We start from the raw sequence: 14,174 nt of genomic DNA on the forward strand, positions 1-14,174 counted from the left end.
GTTCTCTTGCTTTCACAACCCCAGAGTCACACATAACAAATGGCTGTGAAATCTGATACGAAGAATGATTAAATTCTGCCCATGACCACGTGATTTACTGCTTTTGCAGCTGTTGGTGAGAAAGGATAAAATTACACTTTGTAATAATCAATACAGTTTTCCTAAAACCCAGTGTTCCAGAAGCTTCACATAGCATGCTTCATCAGAGAGTTGAATCTTCATCCTGACTTAGGTTGAAATCACCTTCTTCTTGTTCTCTTCATTTCCAGAAATGTCATCCCAACAGTACCAGCAGCAACGTCGAAAATTTGCAGCTGCTTTCTTGGCATTCATTTTCATCTTGGCAGCTGTGGACACTGCTGAGGCTGGGAAGAAAGAGAAACCCGGTAAGCAGTGGAGTCACAGAGAGATGTTTCCTTGGATGGTACCCAGGCAGCCCAGCTACCTGCTTATAGTTCTCCCACAGTTTCTAACATCCTTTCAATTATTTAGGGAAACCCTAAATTGCCCCATTTTGCTCCCGAATGAACATGCCCTTGGATAGTCATGAGTGGGCTGTGGTGTTGGGGGTCTCTTTTAGTCTGTGTCCTATACACATTTCTATTATGCCTTTTTACCCACAGAACAGAACCACACCATCAATTTTCAATGAAATTTTTAGTCTGACCACTACTACTTCTAATAGACATTCCCTCCTCATTTTTCAAGCTTTTTATAAACTACTTAGAATTTTTTATTTTGACAGAAATATTTCCTTCTTAGCCAGGCATTGGTGGCACACGCCTTTAATCCCAGCACTCAGGAGGCAGAGGCGGGTGAATCTCTGTGAGTCCAGCTTGATTTACAGAGTGAGTTCCAGAAGAGTCTCCAAAGCAATACAGAGAAACCCCATCTCAAACAACAACAACAAAACAAAACAAAATAAAAATGAAAAATATTTCCTTCTTTTTGTAAAATTTTACACTCTCAAATGTTTCATCAAAGATACACAAATCTTCAAATTTCATCTGGCACAAGTGTGTTAGCTGTTTGTTGCTGCATTCAGACACTTGAGGAGTGAATTTAAGAGGAAGATGGCTTTATTTCACTTAGGGTTTCAGAGGTGTGGGCCCGTCACTGCAGGCACGCGTGGCAGAATAGCTCATATTGTGGTGGTCAGGGAGCAGGCAGAGGGACAACGCCTTCATTCAGAAACATCTTTCTAAAAGGAAATATTAGTGATTCACGTAGAACAGTCTCTATCACACACATGACTTAGTAGTATTAGTTCCGTCTCTGCCCCCATGTTTTCTTTCTTTCTCCTCTTAACCATGCATTGACTGGATCATTGAGAAGACATCCCACTGTCTTCCTGGACAATACAGATAGAGATAAAAGTCATAGACTCCACAATCGAGGTTCTGAGGTGTGAACTTAGCCATATTCAAGAGTTCAGTACATTTCTGGACGGTGGTTGCTTTTTGTTTCCTCCCTTGCAGAAAAAAAGGTGAAAAAATCTGACTGTGGAGAATGGCAGTGGAGTGTGTGTGTGCCCACCAGCGGGGACTGTGGACTGGGCACCCGGGAGGGCACTCGCACTGGTGCTGAGTGCAAGCAAACCATGAAGACCCAGAGATGTAAGATCCCTTGCAACTGGAAGAAGCAGTTTGGAGGTCAGTCTCACCCTGTGTTCTTATTGCTTTAATCTACTATTCTGAAATACTTTTGGAACAATTCTATCAAATTCATTTTCAAAGCCAACTCATGTTTATATTAAATTAAATAAATATATTTTCTTAGACACACGGTGACCAGCCAGCTTTCCTCTTAGATTCAGCACTAGTGATATCAGGGGCTGGATTTTTGTTGTTTTTGTCTTGTACATTTTAGGGTAATTAGTAACATCCTTGTCATCTACCATTATATTTTCAACCATATTTTAATACAACCTACTCTACCAGCCAGGAAAACTGAGAAAATGTCATTTGATAGCCAAAATGACAACAGAGTCATATAAATTAGACTTTAAATAGTATGGGGTATGGTTAAGACTCACTTAAAAAAAGTTTGTGAGGCAGGGCATTGGTGGCACAAGCCTTTGATCCCAGCACATGGGAGGTAGAGGCAGACTGATCGCTGTGAGTTTGAGGCCAGCCTGGTCTCCAGAGTGAGTGCCAGGATAGGCTCCAAAGCTACACAGAGAAACCTTGTCTCGAAAAACCAAAAAAACAAAAGTTTCTTAAAGGACTCCTGTCATGAACATGTATAAAAATCTCAAGAATCAATATAGAATCAAAACAAACAAGCAAACATACAACCCTAACAATCCAGGAAGATAGTGAATAAATACCAACAGACATAATTTATGAGGAGAATAGATAATAATAAATAGACACCTGGAAAGATACTCAATTTCTCTGTCCCATTAAGGGAAGAGAGATTGAAACCCTGGTGACATGTTGCTATGTACCCATCAGAATGCCTGGAATAAAAACATTATGATACCCCTGGCAGTGAAGATGCAGAGACACTAGGTTATGTAGTTACTGTCAGTAGAAATAGAAAATGGCACAGCAATACTAAAAAAGATACTACTTTTTGGAGAGGTTGCTTGTTTTATGTTTGTATGAAATTAAACATGAGTTGACCTTACCATGTAACTCAGCAGTTTCTTGGGCGTTTTTCTTCCAGAGAAAATAAAATGTTTTCACAGAACACCTTATATGAATAAATAGAATTTGCATTTGTATGTATATAAATTAGCCAAAATAAAGCAATACAGGCATCTTTTAGTTGGCGATGGATAAATAAAGTTTGGGATATCTATATCGTGGATGGTTACTCAGTTGTACAAAAACATACAATATTGATTTACACAACGTGAGTTGATAGTCACAAATTTATGGTAAGTAAGGAAGTAGCCAGTCTCAGAGCCATAGAGATGGCTCAGTTGTTAGGAACACCTGCTTTTCGTGCAGTGGACCTGGGTTAGGTTCCTCACACCCATCATTCCAGTTCAAGAGGATCATACACCATCTCCTAATTTCTGTGGGCACGAGAGTAGCCAATCACAAAAGTTTACATAGTTTAAAATCTCATTTATAGAATGAATTGAGCTGAAGAAGATTTGTGGTTGTAGGTAACTTAAGAGGTAGGAAGGCTGTGACTGTATGTAAGGTGACAATGGGACCCTGGCATTGGGATGATATGTACATTAATGGTGCTGATTACATGCATTCACATGGCTAGAACTATACATGTCCATGCATATACACAGAACTATATGCGTTCATGCATATAAAACTGAAATCTGACTCCACTCTTGGAATTCATAATTTCCATTTTATAAGATAGGCCCACAGTTGTTCAAGATGCCAAAATTGGGGAAATTGGGGGAAGCATGTATGGAATGCCCCCGTGTTATTCTTATAACTGCATAGGAATATGTGATGGCTTAAATACAAAAATGTAACATCAAAATTGTGCCCTTATTATCACTACAATAAGCTCTCATAAGCATTGTTCTTCCAATTTGTTATGCTTTTTAGCTGAGTGCAAATACCAGTTCCAGGCTTGGGGAGAATGTGACCTGAATACTGCCTTGAAGACCAGGACTGGAAGTCTGAAACGAGCTCTTCACAATGCTGACTGCCAGAAGACAGTCACCATCTCCAAGCCCTGTGGCAAACTCACCAAGCCCAAGCCTCAAGGTAAGAAACTGTCACTCTGTCAGCTTTAATAGACTAGGAGACTCAGGCGAAACCCAAAAATTCTAGGAGAGAAGCGATTGAAAACTGCCCATTTGTGAACACAATAACATACTTTCCGTAGGCAGTCTCAGAGTTCAAGTTGAAGTTCTCTGCATACACAAACACCTTGGGAGTTAGGAACTAAACAGGAATACAACTAAATGCCTCAGCAAAACATGCCAGTTAAGACGGCTGATACAAGGATAACATCTATTTCAAATTTCAAAATTGGGACAAGATAAATAAACTAACAGAACTCATAATGCATAAAACTTTAAATCAAACCTCTCTTAGATTATCTACAGTATGATTTTCACAGAATCAGGAAAGATATGGTATCTATTCCTTTCCTCTTCTACGAGAGGTGATAAGCTTTATATATATCTTTTAATAACTGTGTAGCTTTATCACCTTGAAGTATTTCAACTTTCTGTACCCATTCATCACAGAATTTTAAAACTATGCAGAGTACTTGTTCCCAGAATGCCAGGCTCCACATTCATGCTGGTAAATCAGGACCGTATAGCCTCAGTTTGATGCAGGTGGGATGCCAGCTGGAGGAAGCCAAGGAGGTGGTAAATCGTTTCATTTCATAAGTAGATAAATTGAATTCTGTCTACTCCAAATCTGTATTTTTCAAGTCATAATCCCCCACCCTGTATCTCAGAATGTGACTGTACTTAGAAGTATGGACTTTCAAGAGATAACTGAGTTCAAATGAGGTCATAGGAATGGGACCAAATTTGATATGGTCGATGTTCTTCTAAGAGGAGATTAGCAAAGAGACACACACAGAGGGAGGGCCGTGTGAGGACACAGGGGGTGGAGGAGAGGTGCCAGCCACAGAGAGAAGTCCCACAGGAAATCAGGTCAGTCCAACACTTTGATCTCAGACTTGCCATCCCCAGAATGGTGAGAGAATGCATGCCTATTATCCAAGCTGCCTGTGCTATGGTACTTCATGTGGCTCCCACAGACAATTCATGCTGTAAGCTTCAATGAAATCCAAATTAAAATACCCCCTTGACCTCTCCTTGTACTTGACTCTCAAAATACACTTGAAAATTTATCCTGCCGGATTCATTGTAAAGAGAAATTCAGATAAATGCTGGTGATTAGCCAAAATAAGAAAAAAGAAATCCCCCAGAAACTGAGGACAGCTGGTGCTTTGCCAGAGAGTGTTCTTTCTACATGTCAAGTTTTTCATCTTCTGATGCAGTTGGCAATGGAAACTTGAACCTCCAAGTTCAAGACAGTTGGGTACTGTGGGACCACAGATACTCTGAGACTTTGGCTACCTTCCAGGGGAGTTTCTACCCACTTTCTTTGTGTTACTTATCTAGACAAGACAAGCTAAAAAAAACAGGAGCCATTTTCAGAAATGGAGTTTAGAGATTCAGCCTTCAGACTGACTTATTTCAAAGCAGTAATTGAACCCAAACCTGCAGCATCCCTAGCAAATCGAAAAGGGATAGAACTCAAGGAGTTTCCTATGCTACACAGAACAGAGAAGCTCTGCCTGAGCTGTGTACAAGGGTTTCCACAGGAACCTAGAAAATTCCCACTGCCCCAACTTGATCAGACCCACCAGATCACCCCCTGGCAGTTCTAACCCAATGAATGATCCCTAGAAGATTCTGTTACACCGCCCAAACTGAAAGTACTCCTGCTTCAGCATGAAACACTGACCAGAAAAGACGTGTATTCACACGACATCCCTGTGGCAGTTGAAGAGGGGAGATGGAGCTTGATAAAAGGGGAGGAAAATTGAAAAGGAGCGCATGGTGATGGTGAGGTTGGTGAATACAAAACTGTCACAAACATTAATAGTCTACAAGTGATAAAGACCCTAACGGGTACTCAATAAACACACTACAAGAGGCCTTCTTTTTAGTTAGACTGTTGGATACTGCAGCTCTTTTCCTTTTGCTGTTTAGTGATAGCTTGAAGACTAGATGTGTTTCTCACATTCTGTTTTCATTATGGTGGTAAGAATATGTCAAGTGGATAGACATTCTATAGTGCTTATTCATATTAAATCATGTGGGTATATAATTTGTTTAAAATGGATTGGCCCAAGTGAGTCTCATGCTTCAGAATATCTTTCAGGCACCTTATAAATCATAGGTTGTTCAAATATATAATCTTCCCTTGCACATAATAGACCTTTGTGAAAAGTACCCAATCCTGGCCATCTAAAACAGTAACAGATTTCATCAATGTCATTTTGGCATTACCCATTCCTCTGCACAAAGAATAAATGTTATTGCAGAAGATGAGCCAGGGAGATGTGCCAGACTGGGGATTTTTTTTAAATGGGATACACAAACACATTCTCTGATGTGTTTTGCTTTGTTTAAATAAAAGGAAACCAGTGACACTTGGGAGCTGTGTATATTTCCATACTGGTTCTCAAATAACGGTGTGTAGAGTCTGCAACTTCCTTCCTTCCTTCTTCAGCCTTGAGATAGCCCATTTTCTTCAGATTGGTGGACAAACAGGGAATACTAAGTCAGAGCCTCCATGGTCATTATCATGATCGTTTTCCCTTCTGCACATTGTTCTATGTACTGTGTAGATACTATGCCATAAGGTCCCATGCAACATTAGTGGAGAGGAGACAGGCAAACCCTGGATAATGCACCTGCCCAGTGGTGTATCTCTAAGGAATGACAGAGTCAAGATTTGGCCACTCCGCATTCATACTTTCTTTTCTACCAGCTCATACATTACTGAAATCACATTAATATGAACTAAGCTCTGACATTTTATTTTCCTTTGATCTGAGAGGAAGCAAGCTTTGTACAGCCCCATGCCAGTGGACTGCGTGGGAGATAGTCTCTGTCCCTCCACACACAGACAGTGTTTCTAAGATTTCTGGAAGAACAGGCTCAGAAAGGTTCAGTGACACGTCAGAGGCTTCCGATGGACATGGAGATGCCTTGCCTTTTCAGTTGCATCATGCCACTTCCCATCTTGTCAACTCGTGGACCTTTTATCATGGGAGGCATTTTGTCTTTCTGTCTCGCCACATTAAATGGAAGAGCTTCTGGGAAGTTGCCTGTTATCTGATGTAGCCTTCGTGAAACAAATGAATACAGCAAAAATTTGATGGCTCAGCCACAGCCATCCTGCCTGTCTGGTGTCTAACAGCAGAGACAGAGTTCTAAACGTTGTTCTTGTTTGTCTTCTGGATAATTTTCTTTTCTTTTTTTTCATTTACATGAGACATACCTGAAAGGGACTCTTTCATAACTTTCAGACTTTCCAAAATAACCAGCATATGATATTGTGGTCTTGAGGAAAACCAACAATCATTAAAATACATTTAATTATTTCATGGACTCAAGTCTTTGAGGTTAAAGCTTAATTCTCCATTCTCCCGGTCATTAACTTTGTCATCAAACACATGGCCAGGCTCAGTTTTATCTTGTTTTTGTTTGTTTAGTGGTCTTCCTTCCTTCCTTCCTTCCTTCCTTCCTTCCTTCCTTCCTTCCTTCTTTCCTTCCTTCCTCCTTTCTTACAGTTTAGTTCAGAAATTACTCTTACCCTTAATATGAAGATTGTGCAATTAAATTTCAGAATGGAACATGGTTGTTGGTAGAACTTCAAATACTTACTGCTAAGTTGAAGCAAAACCAGAAAATATTTTTGAAACTAGACTGATGCTAATACAGCAAAAGATTAAAATAGCTATTAGAAAATAAAGGGACCTCTAATGTCTATTTTCCTTTCTAAACAATTGGAAAACTGCTAACTAGCCCACTCAGGCAGCATTAAAATTCATTCCAGCACATTCCGGCAACACAGCCTCTTAAAATGTAGAATAGTGGCTGCCGTTTTGTCAATATTATGCAAATCCCACCCCTCAGCACACAATCTCAATGAGGCAGGGTATGCTCTTAAATCTCATTACCTAAGGATTCCACATTTGCATGTGGGTAACCCTCCTAACCCAAAGAGAACTTCAACATTGTATACCCAGAAGAAGTGAGAGGTAACAATGGGATGTATTTGGTACATTAAGTAGGTATAGGGTTCCATCCAGGCAGTGTGGCTCTGAGGACTGGAAGATATGATCAGAACTTAATTATTGCCAGCCTAGCAGTGATGGCTGAGGAAATAAATGTACAGCTCTTTTTTGCTTAGGAAACAAAAGGGTTTTAATCAAGTTTAATTTAATTAGGAAAACCCTGCATTGGCCAGTGATTTTAGGGCATCAAGATCCACACGAGTTGGCTAAGCAGAAGGGAGTTTATTCAAGGGTATTATATAGTTCAAAGACTCCCCAGGAGCCCAGTGGATCTGGCTTGGATAGTGCAAGGCCAGTACAATACAGCCAAAGGCAACAGATCCAGGGAAAATATCTAACTACCCCACATGGGATTGTTCTAGCAAGAATCCTTCTGCTGAAATTACCCCCTACTCAGTGCATAGAATGCAATGATTCAGAGCCTGAAAAAAATCATTCATAGCTCACTCACCAAATCAGGCCCTTCTGCCCCTCCCCCACCCCGTGTATGCGTGTAAGTATCCAATATCTCCAATTTGGTCCCTGTTGTGAGTTACTCCTGTATCATGTACACCTCAGTATCTCATTTAAGCATACCTGCTTATAAATATTAGACCTAACTCAGAATCTTGCTTCAAGGGAGTCTGGGAAATACATTCAGCTTTTCAGATATTACCTATAAGCACAGGGCAGCCTGCTTCAAGGATCTTGAATGAGCATTTAGTGGACGATCTTTCAGAGTAGGCAGGAGTGTTGCAATGTGTTGGAGTCTATTATTCTAGGATTTCTAATTGTGTCTTATATGGCCGTTGCTTTTAATATTGGAAGCACTAGTGGTATCTTGAAGTTCATGTAGGTAGGGCCTGCTTAGTTGGCAGGGTGATCATTGGCTTTTGAGTTTGTCTGGCGCCTGGGGATTGTCCAAAAAATGTTCCTGGGATGGTCCATATTAGGAGTACCAAGTTAGATGCTGTCCTAGAGGTGATTGAGGAAATGAATGAAAGTTGGTCTGCCAGCTCCGTTACAATCCACAATCTGCTGCCAGGTGCTTATTGAATTTTTCCACTCATGATAATGCCCATTCTTTTTTTCCCAGCTATTTCTAAAAGCTTTCCATCTCATTGCTCTGTCTGGGACAGCTGCCTAGCTTTCTCTTATGTTTGATGATTCATCTTTACAAATCAAAGGGATGGCCACTGTCTAAGAGCCAGGCTCTGCTGTGTGGGGTGCAGAGCTTTTGGCAGCTGACTACTGAATGGGAAATTGGGGTCATTAAAGTGATATTCCCAGCATTCCTTATTCTTTCTCTCCTAAAGAGAATTCTTTTGTTTGTTCTTTTGAAGATAAAATAAGTTCCTCAACATGTTACCCCCATTTTGGGGGCCTCTGTCATCCAGCAGGAAGAGGCATGGCTCTGGGACTTTTAACCATGTGGAGAGAGTATATAGGGTAGAGTTTCTGCAGAATGGTTCAGGACCTGCCTCCACCACTGAGTCTCTTTGGCTGGAGAAGAGGGTGCTGAGGACTTTTGTTCTTAAATTTAGACAGCAGACAAGGCAGCATGGGGTACACTGTAGGACCTCTGTGCTTCTTGGTCAGAAAGAAACCTGCTTTCTCAGTTTGGGCTCAGATTTTCATTTTGTTGCTATTCAGCTTGTGGAAATGTTTGACAGCACCTGTATTTTTATTTCATACTTATAATATTGTACCCAAAGCAAGATTTGATTTTGTTCCTTTCCTGTCAAAGTAGCGTGTTTTGTCTTCCAAACTGCTGACAGTAAATACAACATAGCATTGTTATTAAGATGAAATGAAGATGCATTGTTCATATATATAACCCCCCAAATAAATGAATAATATTATTAATAAAGAAAAATGAAAATGAGGGCCATAGGCAATGTGCTTGACAAATGTACAATAATTTTGAGACTACTTTCCTGTTTTCTATATCCTGTTGATGTAGGCATTTTCAGTGTGTTTTTTATTTGTTTCCCTTTTTCTTTTCTTTCTTTCAAGCAAGGTCTCACATAGGTAGGCCAGGCTGGCCTAGAAGTCACTGTGTAGCTCATGTTGGCCCTGAATTCACAATTCTTCTGCCTCATCTTCCTTGGTGGTAGTATTGAATGGTAGTGCACTGCCATGGCTGGTGCTGAGTTGGTATTCACACCTCTGATGTAAGATCACCTATGGTGGTTGCAACAGTAACTATCCACGAGTTCCTTGTGCCATTCACAGCTTCATGTAGTGTGTATACGCTACTTCTAAATAGACACAAAACTCTGAAGTAAGTCCTGCAACTCGGGTTTCCCAGATGGGAAGCCGAAGCTTTAGAGAACCTCGGCACTTAGGGCAGGAGTCCATCCTAACAAGCAGAGCTGTGGGCTTAGACACGTGGTGGCAGTCTGCAACTGGATCTCTGTATGGCAAACTGCCTTTTCCTATGTAGGTTCAATATGCATGGCATGACTCCTATGTAAAAGTGGTTAGGATTCCAGACTCATGCTCAATCTTTACCAGTCTGTGTGAGAATCGTCCTGTCTGGACTTTACCTGATTAGTGTTCCTTGTTCATTGCTCTACACCACTGTTCGTACGCTCTACGCCAGTCAAGCCAAACATCCAAATTTCAGGAGACAGATGAATGGGACATGACTGGAGTGAACAGGTGAAAGACAAATGCTACATCCAACTATACTGTCTCACCTGGCTCACTGGGGCATGATGTTCATACACTGGCTTCCTGTATCTGCTGAGGCATGGCTGCTAAAAGCTCACCAGGAGAAGAATCTCTTTGGTATTTTAATCTTGTCCTTAGTCAAGAACTTTCGGTCCTACTTGCCAAGGCAGACGTAAGAACGAGGAACTAACTATAAATATTTGTGGGGTTTACCTCACTCTGTCTGCTTTCATCTCCTTGGGTAAATTCCACACTTTGGAGGCTCATTAGCTGTGCACACAGAGCACAGCTCTATAATAATTAATACTAAGGGTGGCAGCATAATTGAACAGTGTTCACACTCATTACTTTTTGGGCTGAGAATCCTAAGTTTTCCCTCCCCACACGCTTTTGTATTTCTGCCTTCTAATTTCTGAATCAAAAATTGCTTATTGTGTTGTCTGCAGTTTATTATCATTTCTTGAGCATCATAAAAGTAATTTCTTTATTGGATATTTGTCATATGACAAGCCTTATGCTAAGTTATTGGCATGGCTTTTCTCCCTTAAACCTCACAAAAACTCATAGGAGTTTTACTACATTTTACAGTCTAGGAAATATGATTTGTGTAAGTTCACCCTGCCAGTAAATGGCCAAGCTTGAAACAGAAGTAGAGATTTCTATACCAAGGACTCCCAGAAGAATGAATATATATATATATTAAAAACTTGATAATTTGTTTTTGTTTTGTGATAATTTAAAACAGCCAGCCATATAAATATGTTTGGAGCCATTTATGATTGAGTCCTTTTAGACAATTCCTGGCTTAGGTTTCTCTTTGTATAGTAATTGCGTTGAAACCAAATGACACCTTTTAGGGCTGTATTTATCCAACTGAGACCCTACCAGAAGGGTGAAGTTGTTTAAAGTGAGGAATAGTAGCTCAAGCCACCCTGCCATACCAGTGGCCTCCCAGACAGAACCAGTCATCTTGATTCTGCTTTGAGCTTTGTGGAGGCTCTGGTGTCTCTCTATGTCTGAGGCATAGCTGTCCTGTAACAAGGCCTGTCAGGAGGGACTCGTCTATCCTCCCAGCAGTTCAGCTCAGCTCTGCACTGATGCAAAGCTGGCAGGAGCCCACAGGGAAATCAAATCAGACTGGCTGGTGCTCAGGACACAGAGGCAGTAAAAGGAAAGAAAATAAACAAAAGCTTTTTCTAGAAGGGTAAGTAATATTCATAGGAAAACTCATCAGAAATCCAAAGGCTTGGAACAGGTAAAAGCGTTCCCGGGCTCCTGCTTAGGCACACAGGATAAGTCTGAAGAGATTACTCAAAGATACAAGTGTTCATAGTTTTCACTCGCAGGAGACTTTCAAAACCTATTTTTATTCTAGAAAAAATAGAAACTCCTTATTCTCCGACTTTCATTCAGACACGCAAGAATAATAAATTCAGCTGCTATGAAAGCTACAGTCAAGAGAACGTGAAAGATTCAAGGAGAGTGATGAAGGTCTGGTCTTGACTGTGCTACAGATGCAGACTGGAGTCCCATCCTCTTGGAACCAGGAGTACCGGCATGGAGATTGTAAACAGGACTAATGCTGTGTGTGTTTGTGTGACCACTATCGAACCTAAGATTAATTAATATTGACAGCTAAATAAGGGACTTGACTGTGACATTTCGTGCATACGTGGCATCCGGCTTTGCTGGCTTCACCTCTCATTACTCTAACGGTGTCACTTTTCCCACCTCATTCTGGTCACCTTCTTCCCTCAAATAGTCTCCCTTTTGCTTTTATGTCATGTATCGTATACCCACATATATAGATCTAGATTTTATACACGACAGAAAACAAGCAGTGGTTCTCATTCTCCCCGCTTCATTAGCTTCTTTATATGTTAACGTGTGTAGATACACACACGCATATGCGTATGTGTACATCTGTTAGGTGGGTGCTGAAGCTCGTTGTCTTCTTCCTTAGCTTCTCCACCTTGCCTGTTGAGACAAGATCTTGCACTGAACCATGGTCATCAATTTGGCTGGCCTCTCTCCCTCTCATTACCTATGCTGGGGTTACAGACACCTACTACAGGGCCCATCCCCACCAAGCTCATTCTTTTCCGTAGGTTCTTGGGACCCAAGCTCAAGTCCTTGTACTCTTACCACAAACACTGTGTTTGCTGCCCCACCTTTCCAGCTCCAGCCTCAGCCTCATTTGTCTTATTACCAATAAGATACATTTAAGGCATATTCTCTTCTGTAGGGCAATTGAAAGCATGCTTTGACCATCTGCAGCAGGTCTTAAGGATATGTGCTCACGAGCTTCTTTTTATTTTATTTTATTTTATTTTATTTTATTTTATTTTATTTTATTAGTTCAAATTAGGAACAAGCTTGCTTCAGATGTCAACCCCTTCTCCCTCTCCCTCCCCTTCCCCCAACATCCCACCTGCTCCTAGCCATCCCCCCTCCACTCCCCAGGCAGGGTAAGGCCCTCAAAAGGGGCTCCCCAAAGTCTACCACATCTTCCTTGGCCAGGCCTAGGCCCTTCCCCATGTGTCCAGGTCAAGAGAGCATCCCTTCACATGGGATGGGCTCTCAAAGTTCCTTCTTTTTTTTTTTTAAGACCTTACATATTTAATACAGTGCGTTACCACTGTACAAATGGAAAAAAATTAAGTTCAACATTTCTAGACCAATATGGCTGTTAATTTTTGTACAATGCCAATGTAACACGGTAAACTGGGATACTTTTTTCCAAAGTTGACAGCACAGCTAAAGTTTCCAAAAATTCAAATTTATAATATATATATTATATATTATATATAATGGCAATAATATAAGGCCAATAATGGCAGTATGTTATGCATCAATAGCAGCAACAGCTTTTCCAGGTTCTGCAGTCATTTGAACAAAATTACAGAGCTTCTTTGACACTAATTCAGTGATGCAGTAGTTCATAGAGCTGCTGTAACAAAGCACCCCAGACTCAGTGCCTTAAACAACACATCCACATGTCTTCATGACTCTGGAAACTAGAAGTAAGAAATCTAGGTCTGTGTAGGTTGGTGTCTTCTGGCATCTCTCCATTTGGCTTGGAATTGGACTCTTTCTTCCAGCGTCCTCTCTGTGTGTGAATTGTTTCTTCTGAGGACACCAATCATCAGATTAGGTCTTCATTTTGATTGAGTTGCTACAAAGGCTCCATCCCCAGATATATTGACCCTAAGAGATACACAGATGAGGATTTTAACATGGACTTGGGGGAACACATTTAACCCACAACACCTCATTTCATCCATGTCCATACATTTTTGAACCCCCAAGAAAAATTCATATGGAAGCAAACAAGGAACAATCCATAGTGTTATATTTTGCAGTGCAAAAGTCTCTACATCCTGAAGGTCAAGTTTCTCCTCAATTTGTGAATCATAATTTGATTTTTTACTGGTGCTAATGAAATATTAAAGTATTATCAGGTATGGCAGTGAAAAACAATAATAATGAGCTAAGTGGAAGTGTGACATTTCTAACAGATCCCATCAATATAATTGCCTATCATCTATAGTATGGTAAATGTTCTACCTGAGTGCTCATTTCAGAAATAATATATTAAATACTTAGCTGTCTTCCCTGTTGCCTCAGAGTGAAAGAAGTTACTAGGGAAGCCATTGCTGAGCGCAAGATCATGAAAGTGGCCACCAATTCAGGAAAGGGAAGAGATTTTTATAGAAAAAGAGAAAGCCGAATGTTGATTTCTCATCTGTGTGTGCGAA

The 14,174-nt window shown here is 40.7% G+C and overlaps 1 protein-coding gene across 1 annotated transcript; it reads left to right on the forward strand.

Annotated features, from left to right (window-relative positions):
• Positions 1 to 271: 271 nt before the first annotated feature.
• Positions 272 to 10,391, forward strand: Ptn (pleiotrophin). Its single transcript, XM_035451388.1, has 4 exons — positions 272 to 386; positions 1,479 to 1,652; positions 3,528 to 3,689; positions 10,258 to 10,391. Exons 1-4 carry the CDS (start codon positions 272 to 274, stop codon positions 10,389 to 10,391), a joined length of 585 nt encoding a protein of 194 aa, XP_035307279.1.
• Positions 10,392 to 14,174: the final 3,783 nt, after the last annotated feature.

Source organism: Cricetulus griseus, assembly GCF_003668045.3.
Source record: "Cricetulus griseus strain 17A/GY chromosome 1 unlocalized genomic scaffold, alternate assembly CriGri-PICRH-1.0 chr1_0, whole genome shotgun sequence".
In the NCBI taxonomy this organism is placed as follows: Eukaryota; Metazoa; Chordata; class Mammalia; order Rodentia; family Cricetidae; genus Cricetulus; species Cricetulus griseus.

Excerpts from the sequence above, each read along its gene's own strand:
- Ptn (XM_035451388.1), top strand. The coding sequence starts at position 272 with ATGTCATCCCAACAGTACCAGCAGCAACGTCGAAAATTTGCAGCTGCT. Across the intron at positions 387-1,478 it reads TGGGAAGAAAGAGAAACCCG|AAAAAAAGGTGAAAAAATCT; the intron begins GTAAGCAGTGGA and ends CCTCCCTTGCAG. Across the intron at positions 1,653-3,527 it reads CTGGAAGAAGCAGTTTGGAG|CTGAGTGCAAATACCAGTTC; the intron begins GTCAGTCTCACC and ends TATGCTTTTTAG.